The sequence below is a fragment of the Silene latifolia genome, chromosome 2 (assembly GCF_048544455.1).
Source record: "Silene latifolia isolate original U9 population chromosome 2, ASM4854445v1, whole genome shotgun sequence".
Taxonomy (NCBI): domain Eukaryota; kingdom Viridiplantae; phylum Streptophyta; class Magnoliopsida; order Caryophyllales; family Caryophyllaceae; genus Silene; species Silene latifolia.
In genome coordinates, this window is record NC_133527.1 from 121599691 (window position 1) to 121614702 (window position 15012).

Genomic DNA, 15012 nt, shown 5'->3' on the forward strand with positions numbered 1-15012 from the left:
AATGTTCTTTGAGATTAGGAGTTTCTTGGGTTTAGCTGGATACTACAGACGGTTCGTGAAAGATTTCTCCAAGATAACTAGACCTATGACAGCTTTGATGAGGAAAGAGAACAGGTTTCGTTGGGATGAGAGTTGTGAGAAGGCGTTCCAAACCTTAAAGGAGCGTTTGACCACAACTCCTATCTTAGCATTGCCTGAAGGGATTGAGAACTTTGAGGTTTATACAGATGCCTCAAAGAATGGGTTAGGATGTGTGTTGATGCAGAACGGTAAGGTGATTGCCTATGCTTCTAGGCAATTGAAGCCGTCTGAGGAGAATTATCCTACACATGATCTAGAGTTGGGTGCAGTGGTGTTTGCTCTTAAGATTTGGAGACATTACCTTTATGGGGCGACCTTTAAGGTATTTTCGGATCACAAGAGTCTCAAGTATATCTTCACTCAAAAGGAGTTGAACATGAGACAGAGGAGGTGGATGGAGCTGATTGGCGATTATGACATGATTATTATCTACCATGAAGGGAAAGCCAATGTTGTTGCAGATGCCTTGAGTAGGAAGAGTGTACATTCCCTGTGTACAGCTCTATCTTTGATGAGGTTGAGAGATGAGGTGGGGAAGTTTGGGATACAAATGATGCAGAGAGGGGATGCCGTGGGAGATTCGACAGTTCAGCCTGATCTTTATGATGATATTCGAGGTAAACAGGCTTCAGATCCTAAGATGGTTGAGTGGAGAGCTGGAGTAGAGAAAGGGATAGTGTCCCGATTTTCTATTCATACAGATGGTAGTTTGAGATTCGATGGTAGGTGGTGTGTCCCTAATGATGAGGAGCTGAAAAAGACAATCATGACAGAGGCACATTGTACACCATATTCAGTGCATCCAGGTGGTGACAAGCTATACAAGGATTTAAAGAACACGTTTTGGTGGCACTGGATGAAGAAAGAAAAATTTGAGTTTGTGGCCCGTTGTTTGACATGCCAGAGAGTTAAAGGGGAACAGCGACGACCACAAGGTAAGATTCAGTCTTTAGAGGTACCTGAGTGGAAGTGGGAATCCATTTCTATGGATTTTATCGTGGGTTTACCAAAGGGTCAACAGGGTAATAACATGATATGGGTGATAGTGGATCGACTGACCAAGTCAGCTCACTTTGTTCCAATGAAAGATACATAGACTAAGGCACAATTGGCTATGGCTTATCGAAAGAATGTGCTAAAGTTACATGAAGTCCCTAAGGACATAGTGTCTGACAGAGATGCGAGGTTTATATCACGGTTTTGGAAAGAGTTGCAGGAATCTTTGGGAACAACTTTGAAGATGAGTACAGCTTTTCATCCTGCGACAGACGGTCAGACTGAGAGAACAATCAAAACTCTTGAGGATATGTTACGAGCTTATGTGATGGACTTTGGTGGTAGCTGGTGTTGGGGTTGGTGTCCTTAACAGTTAGTGCAAGGACTTGTAAACCTCTAAAAGGATCAAAGGGCATACTTTGGTATTATTATCAGTTGATCCACGTTTATCAATAACGGTTGGCTTGCTAGATAAGTTTGACGTTATTGTCATACAGATGGCGGTGATCAACTGGTCCCTAAAAGTCACACCTATAGGATACGTTCGAGAGATGTGACAAGATGAAAATACTTGTCATGTAGATGCCAAAATTGACTAACCAGTTAGTCCGAGTTATTTGACTAAGTAATTAGTCAAATATGTGATGTTGAGATATTATATTTAATACGGATTAAATATCATGGGCTAAGGCGAATTAACCAGTTAATTCGTAAAATTAAATATACGTGATTTATATTTAATTAAATGTATATTAAAATTAATTATACAATACTGTTTTGTCGGACACGTATTAATAATTCAAATAACCCGAATTATTAGCGATGCCTTAATTTCCGATAACCGATAACAGATTTATAATCGGACCGCGTCATATACATTTAGCCATTTGGGTTCGGATTACGAGTCAAATAGAAGAGGAAATGGAAAAGCCCATTTCCTCCCCATGGACTCGGCTTGGCCGAACTAGGAGAACAAAAGGAGAGCCTTCTCCTTGAGTTTAACCGAATCATCATTAGAAAAAGGATTAGGGTTTCAGAGATTAATTTTTCTCTCTGAAACTGAGATCTCTCATCTCGACAAAACTCACAACAGTTCTCCCTATATTGCAAGGCAATCGGAGAACACTGTTCTAGCACAAGGGCATATCTCGGACCAAGTCTTGGGTGCAACGATTAGGAGGGAATCTCGCTTAGATTTACTTTTTACGCCGCATTAAAAGGACCCGAGGTTGATTTCTATACACTTATCGTTTCTATTGTTTTATCGTTTTATGACTATAAATTGCATGTAAATTTTACGTTATAGTCCTGCAATTTAAGGGGTAGTATACGGATATTAACCCACAAGTGGTATCAGAGCGAGGCCACGTGAATTTTTCATGTGTTTTTCATAAAACGATCTTGAAACGATTTTGTTTTGGCTAAAAATTATGTCTCGGCAGCCTATTTTTCACTCGGCAGAATTTTTTTTAAATTTGCTGCGTTTTTTTATGGTTGCTTTGGGAACCGTGTCTTGTTTACACGGTTGCTCTCGATGTTTTTGTGCTTGAAAACCCGTGCCCAGTATACACGGCAGAATTTGTTTGAAACCGTGTCATGTATTACACGGCAATTTCATCTTTTTCGTTTTGTTTTGTTGAAACCGTGTCATGTATTACACGGTTTTATCATCTTTCTCGATTTGGTTTTTGCATATTGTTGTTTTATACGGAGATTATAACAATATGTCATGTTTTGTAAATAGTCAAATTTGTTTTGATGCAATTTTGATCGAATTTGCAATTGTTTTTGTCTCGAAATTTGTTTTCACGAGGGTTTTGGTTTTTCCGGAGGTTTTCACCACTTTTGCATTCGATCGAGCGTATTTCTACTCGATCGAGTCTTTGCTTTTGTCTTGTTTTTGATCGATCGAGTCCCCTGTTGTACTCGATCGACCATCTCAAAACCTTTTGCTCGATCGAGTCCTTCTTTGTACTCGATCGACATTTTCAAAACCCCTCTGCTCGATCGAGTTGTACTCGTACTCGATCGAGTAGATTTGTTTGATATAGGTACTCGATCGACCACCTGTATTGTCGATCGAGCACCTCTGATTAGCATACCTCTCGATCAACTTGCGATTCGATCGATCGAGCTCCCCCCTCGATCGAGCACTTATGTCCCTGGATCGAGGGATTTAAATCTTTAACTGACTTTGAAAATTTGTTTCTTTTTGATTTAAATTTTCCTTTGGCTTTAATATGTACTTTATCCGGATATAGTACACTCGCTTAATAGTGAATCGGTTCACTCACGTACCATATAGTTGTTTTAAAGTGTCTTTAAAATGACGGATTATAATAGATTAAAATTAAATGATAGAAGCGGTTTTATCACACGAATTTTAATCATTAAAAGGTGGTTTGGATAAATTTAACATAATTACAGAATTATGTCACGAATGAATTTGTTTTAGTTGATGCATTTTTATTTATCGTTTTGTTGAATGTCGTGAATGCCTTTTTATTACGTATTTAATTTTTACAAGCGATTGTAACTTAGTGTGGCCTTAGTAGAACGTGTTACCGTAATGATGGAACACGGTCTTGGTTGTATTTTGAGATCTTGTATCTCCGTTTTGGATTTTTCACTTGTAATTACAGTTTTAATTAGAATGTAAATAGGTTTATATTTGTAATTTTAATTGTAATTTTTGAGAAGACCAAAGATGGAGACCGGATGCTCACTCCCGCTACTTGGATCAAGATGGAACATCAAGACAAGCTTTTCGGGTCCAACGGTGGATTCCAAAGTTGTATTATATTCTTTTACTAGGATAGGCCACACTAGGACATTTTTATTTACGTTTTTGCATTCATTTATTTATTTTTCGCAACGATAATATGCATCATATTCCGCCTAAAAACCAAACCACCTAATTTATTGCATGAAAACTGACACATATAGAGGTCACGAGTTAGTTTTCATTGACATTCTCATGTCACACGTTTTAAGCCATCATCTAAATTAATTCATTCACGACAGACGCTAGTTATTCGTTCACTTAAAAATGAATTATAATTTAGTTGATGGGATCTTCCTCGTATAAACAAAAATTGAGAACGGTCTTTATAGGTCAAACTCCAATGAGTCCCTTCTTCGTCGGTAGGCATACTATGACCCCTTCTTCGTCGGGTAAGTTGGAACCGATTGACCTATTTTATCTCAACACTATGGTCACTCGTACGATCCTGTGATCATAGTGGACTATAGATAGGATTTACGGAAATCTATCGACCAAGAGTTCTTCCTAAGAATTAGCTAAACAGTTGGCTTATCAATTTCTCAAATTGAGTCTTGGGATCACTTGTATCATTCTTGAGGGAGATCAATTATGCAAGTGCGAGAGTCTACATGTTTAAAATGAATTTTAAAATAGACTTAAATCACCTCGATGAGTTGCTTATTTCGTTTTGTTTTTCTTTCTTTTTCGGTGTAGATCACGTTTTAAACTCGCTAAACATCAAATGGTCTGGTTCAAGTGATAACCCAATGCCAAGTGCCACATTGGGCCGTGAGTCCTGGCTTAGGATCTTCATGAATCGGATGAATCGGTCTACTCGATCAAGAATGATGGATCCAACTTCGCGGGACCGGGAGGCGGCATTACGGAATGCTTTGCCGCTGCGACGAAAGCTCAAATATCTACTTGAGCCCATGCCGCCACACCCCAGTTCCCACGGTACGAGCTAACGAGATCGCTACTTATAACGATTTCGTCATGGAAGCGGTGCGATTAAAAACGTACTCATTTTTGCAATGGAACCCAATTTGCCGAAACGCTTCATAGCCCAAGGTGCAAACAAGATTTTCACCACGCTCACTAAGGAATTCTCGAAAGCACCGAGAATCGTGACCTATGAGCATACCACTCGCTTCTTTGATGCGAGACTCGAAAAATAACCGGTTAGCCCACACATTCTCGGCATGATTGAGAATGTCGAGAAACTGGAGACCTTTAACTGTAACATCAGCGAGAATATTGTTATCGACCGTATTCTTCATTCACTCCACGATGGTTATTCGCAATTTAGAGCAAATTACTATATGAATGATTTGAAGAAAACTCCCCATGAATCGCACTCCCTCCTCGTACATGCACCGAGAAGGACATGAAGTGCGGCGGGAGTTCGAAACAAGATGTCCTCGTTGTGTCAAACAAAGGGAAAGGTAAGGGCAAAGCTCCCAAAACCTAACGATAGGTAAGGCGAAGTTCAAGAAGTCGGGTTCGGGGAAGAGTGGTCCTGGTGAGGCGAGCAACTCATCGGGCATGACAAAGAGCAAGAGTGAAAACATGGAATGCCATCATTGCCACAAGACTGGGCATTGGAGACGCACATGTCCTGTTTATCATGAGGACTTAAAGGCAGGTCGTGTTAAACCTGTTGGTATGTCTTCTCTCTCTTCTACTTTTATTCATATGATTGAGATTAACCACGCAAGTTACGGAACTTGGGTACTTGATACTGGTTGTGGTTCTCATCTGTGTAATCATGTGCAGGGGCTCCGAAACATCGAACCCCTCGTAAAGGGTGAGGTGGACCTGCGTGTTGGGAATGGAGCAAGAGTAGCTGCCATCTCCAAGGGGACATATGTGATCCAGCTTCCTAGCGGATTTGAGTTGTCATTATATGACTGCTATTATGTACCTAGTCTTTCCAAAAACATTATTTCAGTTTCTGCGCTTGATAAACTCGGTTTTTCATTTGTAATAGAAAACAATGATTGCATTTTCTCATTACACAATATGATTTATGGCAAGGCAGTCTCCATGAATGGAATTTATGTTTTAGATCAGACCAACGAAATATTACACGTAATGAATAAAAAGTTAAAGGTTGGTGACAAAGATCAAACGTATCTATGGCACTGCCGTATGGGACACATTAATGAGAAACGCGTAAAACAGCTCATCAAACATGGAGCTATCTCGGCCTTTGATTTTCAATCATTTGGCACGTGTGAATCATGTCTCATCGGTAAGATGACTCGGATTTCCTTCAAAGGTGTTGGAATGCGCGCTGCTGACCTATTAGGGCTCATACACACGGATGTATGTGGTCCTATGTCAATCACCGCACGAGAAGGCTATAGGTATTTCATCACTTTCACGGACGATTTGAGTAGATATGGCTATGTCTATTTAATGAAGCACAAAAGTGAATCCTTTGAGAAATTCAAGGAATACCAAAATAGGGTGCAGAACCTATTAGGTAGAAAGATTAAAACACTGCGTTCGGATCGTGGTGGCGAGTATCTTTCTCACGAGTTTGATCAACACCGAAGGACCGTGGGATTGCCCTACGCTTAACTCCACCGAACACCACAGTTGAATGGTGTATCCGAACGGAGAAATCGAACACTACTTGATATGGTTCGATCCATGATGAGTCACACGGTTTTACCTCGATTCATTGTGGGGTTATGCTCTTATGTCGGCTGCTCTAATACTTAACCGAAGTCCGTCTAAAGTGTTGACAAGACTCCATATGAACTATGGAAGGGAACGGTCCCTAACTTGTCCTTTATACGGGTTTGGGGCTGCGAGGCTTATGTCAAGTGGAGACACGAAGATAAGCTCGGCCCGCGATCGGTCAAGACATACTTTATAGGTTATCCTAAAGGAACACGTGGTCATTACTTCTATTCGCCAACCGAACAACGCGTTTTTTGTTGCGGCTAGTGCGACATTCTTAGAGAAGGAATTTCTCGAGAATGCAAAGAGTGATAGAACCTTCGACACATCGGAGATTCCAGAACCAAATACCGAGCAACTATTGGAGGAACCAATTCCTACAATCCCTACTGCGGTGAATATTTCGAGGAACCTAGGAGGTCGGGAAGAGTCTCTATTCCTCCGGACAGATACATCGGTATGGTCGAGGAACGTGACATAGATGACGTTCTACTCTTAACGAGTAGTGAACCCGCAACCTATAAAGGTGCCATGACCGATTCGACTCAAAGCTATGGCTTGAGGCCATGCAATCCGAGATGGACTCCATGTATGAGAACAACGTATGGGATCTTGTTGACTTACTCGCTAAGGTTCGTCCCCTTCAATGCAAATGGCTTTACAAGATAAAGCATTCTCGTGGAAGGTCGGAAGATATCTACAAAGCACGACTAGTTGCAAAAGGTTTCACCCAAGTGCCAGGTTTGCACTACGATGAGATTTTTGCACCCGTAGTTATCTTTGCGTTCCATTCGGATTATCTTAGCGATCGCCGCTTTTCATGACTATGAAATTTGGCAAATGGATGTGAAAACCGCCTTCTTAAACGGCTTTTTGGAGGAAGAGTTGTACATGGTACAACCCGAAGGTTTCATCGATCCAGGACATCCTAAGAAAGTGTGCAAGCTTAAGCGTTCCATTTATGGACTTAAGCAAGCATCAAGGAGTTGGAATCATCGCTTCGACCAAGTGATAAAAGAAAATGGATTTACTCGATCCGTCGAGGAACCATGTCTATATATCAAGTCGAGTGGGAGCAAGATTGTCTTCCTAATATTGTATGTTGACGACATACTCCCGATTGGGAATGACATACCTCTCTTAACTTCGGTGAAAGTATGGTTGAAGAACCATTTCCAGATGAAAGATCTGGGAGAGGCACAGAGAATTCTAGGCATCCGTATCTATCGAGATAGATCACGACGGATGTTATCTCTCGATCGAGTCTTACATAGACAAAGTCCTAGAGAGATTCAGTATGACTAACTCCAAGAAGGGGTTCCTTCCTATGGCTCCAGGGGTGCATTTGAGCAAGTCTCAGGCACCAGAGACACCGGAAGAGAAAGAGCGCATGACACGGATTCCTTATGCTTCGGCAATAGGATCAATCATGTATGCCATGATATGCACACGTCCGGACGTGGCATATGCATTGAGTATGACAAGTCGATTCCAACAAAGAACCAGGTGAACCACATTGGTTGGTCATCAAGAACATTCTTAAGTACCTCCGGAGGACTAAAGATTGGGTATTGACTTATGGAGGCTCTCAAAAGCTATGCGCAACCGATTCTGTGAGATGCTAGCTTCCAAACGGATCGAGATGACTCGAAATCTCGATCTGGATTCGTTTTTACTCTTAATGGCGCTGCGATCGGTGGAAGAGTTCGAAACAAATCATTCAAGAGATTCTACGACGAGTCCGAGTACTATGCCGCGTCTGAAGCAACAAAGGAAGCGATATGGATGCGTCAATTCTTACATGGACTATCCGTAGTGCCTAGTTCGAATGACCCGATCACCATCTATTGCGACAATAGTGGTGCCATCTTCCAAGCTAAGGAGCCAAAGTCTAGCAACAAGTCTAGACATGTACAACGGAAAGCTCATCTAATCCGGGATTACGTGGAGCAAAAGATAGTAGTGATAGAAAAGATTGCTAGAGATGATAACATAGCAGATCCTCTCACTAAAGCATTACGACAAGATAAGCATGAAGGGCACGTAAATTCCATGGGAATCAAACGTGTTACTGAGTTGTAGTACTCTTTTATGGATCAGATTCATTCTCCTTTGTACTCTATACGACATCATCGTTTTGATATTTTATATATATATTTTGTTTTTCATGTGGAATTGTACGACAATTTTGAACACCACAAAGTGAACTGAACAAACATCATATCTTGTTAGTCCTTAATTGCCCACATGAGCTGATAACTCTGGCAATTATTCTGTGACGTTGGTTGATGGTGGGTTCAACGAACCATAAGTCAACAAAGTTGGTGACCAATCACGAGAGGCGATTTATACGGATATTTCGTAGGACACAATTGTGACATCGACGTGGAGTCCTAAATGTTTTATAACATTCGTTGCCCGGTCGTGGATAGGACTTCCATGGTGATCCTAAGAGTCGATTCTTTGACTATCGACTGTCTCTTGAGACTACGGCAGATTTTGGGTGACTTTGGTTTCTTTCTCACGGTCATCCGTAACAGGGGCCAAGTAGATTTTTTCTTGGTCATTTCATGTTGTGCTTAGATCGGAAGGAGTCGAGTTGAAGGAAATATTCAGCCTTTATCGGTACTCGATATTTCTCGGGGCCACTCGAGGAGTCAGAATCGAAATGCATGGCCATGCTCGGATACGGATTCGTTTTATCGGTTAAGTTACTCTCTAGTCGGGGAAACCACTCTAGATACAGATCGATTGTAAAATACGACCTTTGTGGATCCAGATCTGCAAATTGTTTTACATTGAGTGGGAGAGATTTTAAATGAATATGAGAATCGGTTATCGCACATACACTTGTTCGGACAAGTGGGAGTTTGTTGGAGCTTGTGTCCTCCGGTTAGTGCGGATAACGTCATTGCACATACACTTGTACGGACAAGTGGGAGCTTGTTGGGGTTGGTGTCCTTAACAATTAGTGCAAGGACTTATAAACCTCTAAAAGGATCAAAGGGCATACTTTGGTATTATTATCAATTGATCCACGTTTATCAATAACGGTTGGCTTGCTAGATAAGTTTGACGTTATTGTCATACGGATGGCGGTGATCAACTGGTCCCTAAAAGTCACACCTATAGGATACGTTCGAGAGATGTGACAAGTATGAAAATACTTGTCATGTAGATGCCAAAATTGACTAACCGATTAGTCCGAGTTATTTGACTAAGTAATTAGTCAAATATGTGATGTTGAGATATTATATTTAATACGGATTAAATATCATGGGCTAAGGCGAATTAACCGGTTAATTCGTAAAATTAAATATACGTGATTTATATTTAATTAAATGTATATTAAAATTAATTATACAATACTTGTTTTGTCGGACACGTATTAATAATTCACTAACCCGAATTATTAGGCGATGCCTTAATTTCCGATAACCGATAATATGATTTATAATCGGACCGCGTCATATACATTTAGCCATTTGGGTTCGGATTACGAGTCAAATAGAAGAGGAAATGGAAAAGCCCATTTCCTCCCCATGGACTCGGCTTGGCCGAACTAGGAGAACAAAAGGAGAGCCTTCTCCTTGAGTTTAACCGAATCATCATTAGAAAAAGGATTAGGGTTTCAGAGATTAATTTTTCTCTCTGAAACTGAGATCTCTCATCTCGACAAAACTCACAACAGTTCTCCCTATATTGCAAGGCAATCGGAGAACACTGTTCTAGCACAAGGGCATATCTCGGACCAAGTCTTGGGTGCAACGATTAGGAGGGAATCTGCTTAGATTTACTTCTTTACGCCGCAATTAAAAGGACCCGAGGTTGATTTCTATACACTTATCGTTTCTATTGTTTTATCGTTTTATGACTATAAATTGCATGTAAATTTTACGTTATAGTCCTGCAATTTAAGGGGTAGTATACGGATATTAACCCACAGCTGGGAACAGAGGTTGGATTTGATATAGTTTTCTTACAACAACAGTTATCACACTAGTATTGGCATGGCACCGTTTGAGGCTTTATATGGGAGGAGATGCAGGAGTCCGATTTGTTGGGACGACAGTGCTGAGGCAGTGGTGCTAGGACCTGAGATGGTTGAACAGATTAAGATGATCAGGGAACGGATGACAGCAGCTCAGGATAGGCAAAAAAGTTATGCAGATCTACATCGCCGGGATATAGAGTTTCAGGTTGGGGATAAGGTTCTTCTGAAAGTGTCTCCTATGCGTGGGGTTATGAGATTTGGGAAGAAAAGCAAGCTGAGTCAGAAGTTCATCGGGCCCTATGAGATCTTAGAGCGAGTTGGGGAAGTTGCTTATCGTCTAGCTTTACCTGCTGCGTTAGAGAGAGTGCATAATGTGTTTCATGTATCGCAGCTGCGGAAGTATGTGAGTGACCCGTCACATGTGTTAGAGGCAGAGACCTTAGAGCTAGATGAGTCTTTATCATATCTTGAGGTACCTAAGCAGATTCTTGACCGGAAAGTTAGGAAGACTAGGAGTGGTGAGACAGTTTTGCTTAAGATCCTTTGGTCTAACCACGAGACTGAGGAAGCTACATGGGAGGCAGAGGATGCCATGAGAGAGCGCTACCCTTTCCTTTTTTATCAGGTATGTTTGGTTACGAGGACGTAACCTTGTTTATTTTAGGGGGGTAGGAGATGATCGCAAAGAGTTTTTAAGAGCTTTATACCCTTTTTATGTTGTGTCGGTACAGTTGTTGTTTGAGTCAGGCTGAGGTTGAGTTAGGAACATGTTTTATGTTGAGTTTTGTTTTGGTTGTTGAGTCGGGAGTGCGTAGTGTGAGTCTTTGTTTTGTTGTGGTTTGAATTTCGGGGACGAAGTTCGTTTTAAGGAGGGAAGACTGTACTACTCCGTATTTATAGTCTCTGGGTACTCTATCGAGTAAGGGTGAGTTGCGTTTTTAAAATAGTTTCTGACCTGTTGGGTACTCGATCGAGTAACTATGATACTCGATCGAGTAAGGGGGTACTCGATCGAGTACCTTAGCTACTCGATCGAGTAGCCGTTCTGAGGGAGTTATTTCTCGGATTTTGTTAATTATGCGATTAAGGTATATAATCTTTTCCGTCATTGTTCTACACACTTTTCAAAACCTAAATTACTGTCAAGAAAGAAAGCAAAGTACAGTCATCACCTTAATCGCATTGTTAGCAAATCCCGGAGTTTGGAAGGTCGGATTTCACCTTTCTTTATACCGTTGTGATCCTTGCGTCAAGGGTAAGACCTATATACCATTTTTATAATGTTTCTTTAAAGTTTGTTAAACCCTAATTTGGGAATTGGGGGTTTTGTAGTATGTTATGCTTGGTAGTGATTATATGTTTGTATGTTAGGAGGAGGATTCGTAGAGGAAGCTTTTTGATATCAGCTGTGAGATCGTCTGATTGTTGTGCTTTTCAGGTAGGGTTTCCCTACTCAGTATTAGTTACATAATGTGTGGTGATTGTGCTGTAATTAGTGCTTGTTGATTGGTTTCGTGACGGTTGTTGATTGATTGTTGTTGATGGATGTGATTGTTTGTCTCTGGTCCTCGAGATGCGTTCTCGGCTGAGTGGAGTCACTTGCGGGAGTGGCTTCACGCCCTAGTTTCGCCCTCCGTGGAACCCGCCACGGGAGGGGATGTGCACATTAATGGGACAGGGTTATTGCTCGGTATGATGAGCGGGGCTTAGGTGGGAACGACTGCGGTCCCCCACTGGCAGGGCTGGTCCAGTGGACAGTCGGTGACGGAGATGGAGTGGAGTGGATGATTGTGTATGATTGTGTGAGCTGTAATATTTTCTGTTCCGTTGGTTATATGATTTATGTAAATAGTACTTACCCCGATTATTGTTTTAAAACCTGCGGTGATCCATTCGGGAATGGTGAGCAAATATTGAGCAGGTATGAGTTGAGTACTGGGATAGCTGGGAGGTGCCACGATCTGATGGTAGAAGTCTTCCGCTGTAGCTTAGTAGTTTTCACAAACATTTCAGTTAGATCAGTAGACAGTCAGTTTGAGAACATGTATTCGCACTTTTGGTTTTTGTTTTGAGATTGTAACCTTTCACTAAGTATTTCTATTTAAACGTTGTTTCTTTATTGTTTATTTGATTATCATTGCCTCGGGTAACCGAGATGGTAACATCCTTATACCTGGGTGGTCCTGGTAAGGCACTTGGAGTATGGGGGTGTTACATTGCGGTCCTCATTCGCTATATGAGGGCCATGGTTAATCCGGAGTTGATAGAGAAGGGGACTTCTCCTGCCACTGTTGGCCCTGGACTGTTGCTGGAGGTATGAACCTCCATTTCTTTTCATGAAAGATCATTTCTTTATCGAATCACAAAAGATCGCCATTAACTATCTTGTTTTACAGGCGTTTGGTGTACTTCTACTTTCCGGGCCTCGCGCCCAAGAGGACGGAGCCAGGGGAGAGAGCTTATCCCGTTGTGAGGGATTAGGTGATGTGTCGCACAAAGAGTCAGCGTTCCTTCCACGACGCTTGTCGACGGGAGGTGAACGCTCTGCAGCTGGATGGCGTGAGTATCTTCGAGCCACTTTTCTTTGTGTACTTTTCATTGATTCCTTTCGGAACCGATCATATGAATGACCTCTTGTTTGCTTTTCATAGTGGGTGCCCAAGCCTTGGGCGGACTACACTGGCGCTCCTTTATTTGTGGCTGAGGTCCTTCGACCTAGGAGCTCGAGTCGGTTGCTTTTGAGGACGTCTATGGGTTCTGTGTGGTACTTGGGCGAGCACTTGGCTCGTCAGTGCTCCCGAGATGTCCTGACGGTTCCCATCGATCCTCCTCGGGCGATGTTCAGGGGCCTTCCATTGCTTAGAGGGAGGCTGACTTAGTTGGATTCGGTGGAGATGCCCTCATTCTTCCTGGTGAGGACTACTCGACGTTCCTCTATGGGAGGCTGGCGTACTGACCAGTCGTGGTAAGTGTTTTATTCCCTTTCAATTGACATGAAAACATGATGAATGATCATCAATTAAAAAAAACCATTTGGATTTTGCAGGAGGTTGAGGTGGCAGGCATCGAGCCCCCAGTGTACCCGAGACCCTCGAGTACACTGACGCGACGGGGATGACGACGATCTCCGAGCTTCGCGACTTCGATGCGGTGGTGAGAGATGCTGGTCTAGACGAGTGGCAGCATCTGATTCGGAGGGTATGCTCCCTAATTTAATCAGCTTTCGTATAAGAATACATTTGTTTAAGCCTATCAACTTATTGAGGATCCTTGAAATGTAGGTTGCGCCATTCCGGTTCATGGCTTTGTGGAGGGTAGCCAACTGGCTACGAGCTACTACCATCGAGGCACTTGCTGGCGGTCGAGGACGTCAGGTATGAACCTTCCTTTTACTTCATTTTCGAATTTTCTAACTTTCCTTGTGTTTGAAATGATTGACATGAGCCAATTCTTGTCGTTTGCAGAGGGAGCGTGACCTGGAGCGAGAGCTTGCCCAGTCCCGGGAGGAGACATCTCGCCTGCTGAGGGAGCTAGAGGTTCGCGACGCCGAGATCGTTGCTCTCGAGGCGAGAGTCACTGAGCTAGGCGGCGACCAGCTGTAGTTTGTTGCTCTTTGTCGTTTTTGTTGTTGTACTTTATACATTTTGTACATTTTGGAACCTTGATTTTGCACTTTATGCCTTTTGTTTCGGGCTCGAGCCCCCAGTTTGGCGTACATATTCCCTTTTTGGTTGTATATGATGGCCTTAGTGCCTTTACTGTTGGGTTGCCTTGTTTGTACCTGCAGGTTAGCTTTGAACAGGTTTGGTAGATGACGGTTTACGCCGTCATGCTGCCGAAATGTACACAGAGATTGCATATAAAACACATATTTGTACACATGGCCTAAATTAGCACAAGACAAAGACTTGAAAATGTAAAAAATTTACTGAAAATTACTGGACGGTAGGGTGGGTCACCCCCTAAAAAAAGAAATAAATAGAAACATATAAGTTTGAAATGTGAAATGTAATGGGAGTGAAATGATTCCCCAAAAAAATAAAATTAAAAATAAAATGTGTAAGTTTTAAAATAAATATCTAAATTGGTGAAATGATTCCCCAAAAGGAAATTTAAAAAATAAATGTATAAGTGTGCTGAAATGACGAAAATGCCGATATTGCCTCGAAATGCGTGCTCACGGAATTAGGAAACGCGCAACACGGTAATTTGACGGATTTAACAAAACAATAACCCATATGAATAGGAAATTATTCTTGGAGGAATTAGGAAGGATCAACGCGGAAAATCACAGAAAGAACGCTGAGAAAGAGGCGTAGCAGGAGCTGCGTCCCTTTGAAGAGGCGCAGTAGGTGCTGCGCCTGTTCCCCAGTGTGTCTGTCCTGACAGATTTTAGGAAACAGCTTTTAGTATAAATATAGACGTCGAGGGAGGTTTTATTCAAATAATTCTTCCGTCTTTCTCCCGTCTTATTAGATAAAAGCTC

At 41.9% G+C, this 15012-nt stretch overlaps 1 protein-coding gene across 1 annotated transcript; it reads left to right on the top strand.

Moving 5' to 3' along the window:
* Nucleotides 1-12922: 12922 nt before the first annotated feature.
* Nucleotides 12923-14243, top strand: LOC141642930 (uncharacterized). Its single transcript, XM_074451928.1, has 5 exons — nt 12923-13085; nt 13178-13491; nt 13573-13724; nt 13808-13900; nt 13991-14243. The coding sequence occupies exons 3-5, from the start codon at nt 13641-13643 to the stop codon at nt 14126-14128; spliced, it is 315 nt and encodes a 104-aa protein (XP_074308029.1). The 5' UTR covers nt 12923-13085; nt 13178-13491; nt 13573-13640; the 3' UTR covers nt 14129-14243.
* Nucleotides 14244-15012: the final 769 nt, after the last annotated feature.

Excerpts from the sequence above, each read along its gene's own strand:
- LOC141642930 (XM_074451928.1), top strand. The coding sequence starts at position 13,641 with ATGACGACGATCTCCGAGCTTCGCGACTTCGATGCGGTGGTGAGAGAT. Across the intron at positions 13,725-13,807 it reads GGCAGCATCTGATTCGGAGG|GTTGCGCCATTCCGGTTCAT; the intron begins GTATGCTCCCTA and ends CTTGAAATGTAG. Across the intron at positions 13,901-13,990 it reads CTGGCGGTCGAGGACGTCAG|AGGGAGCGTGACCTGGAGCG; the intron begins GTATGAACCTTC and ends TGTCGTTTGCAG.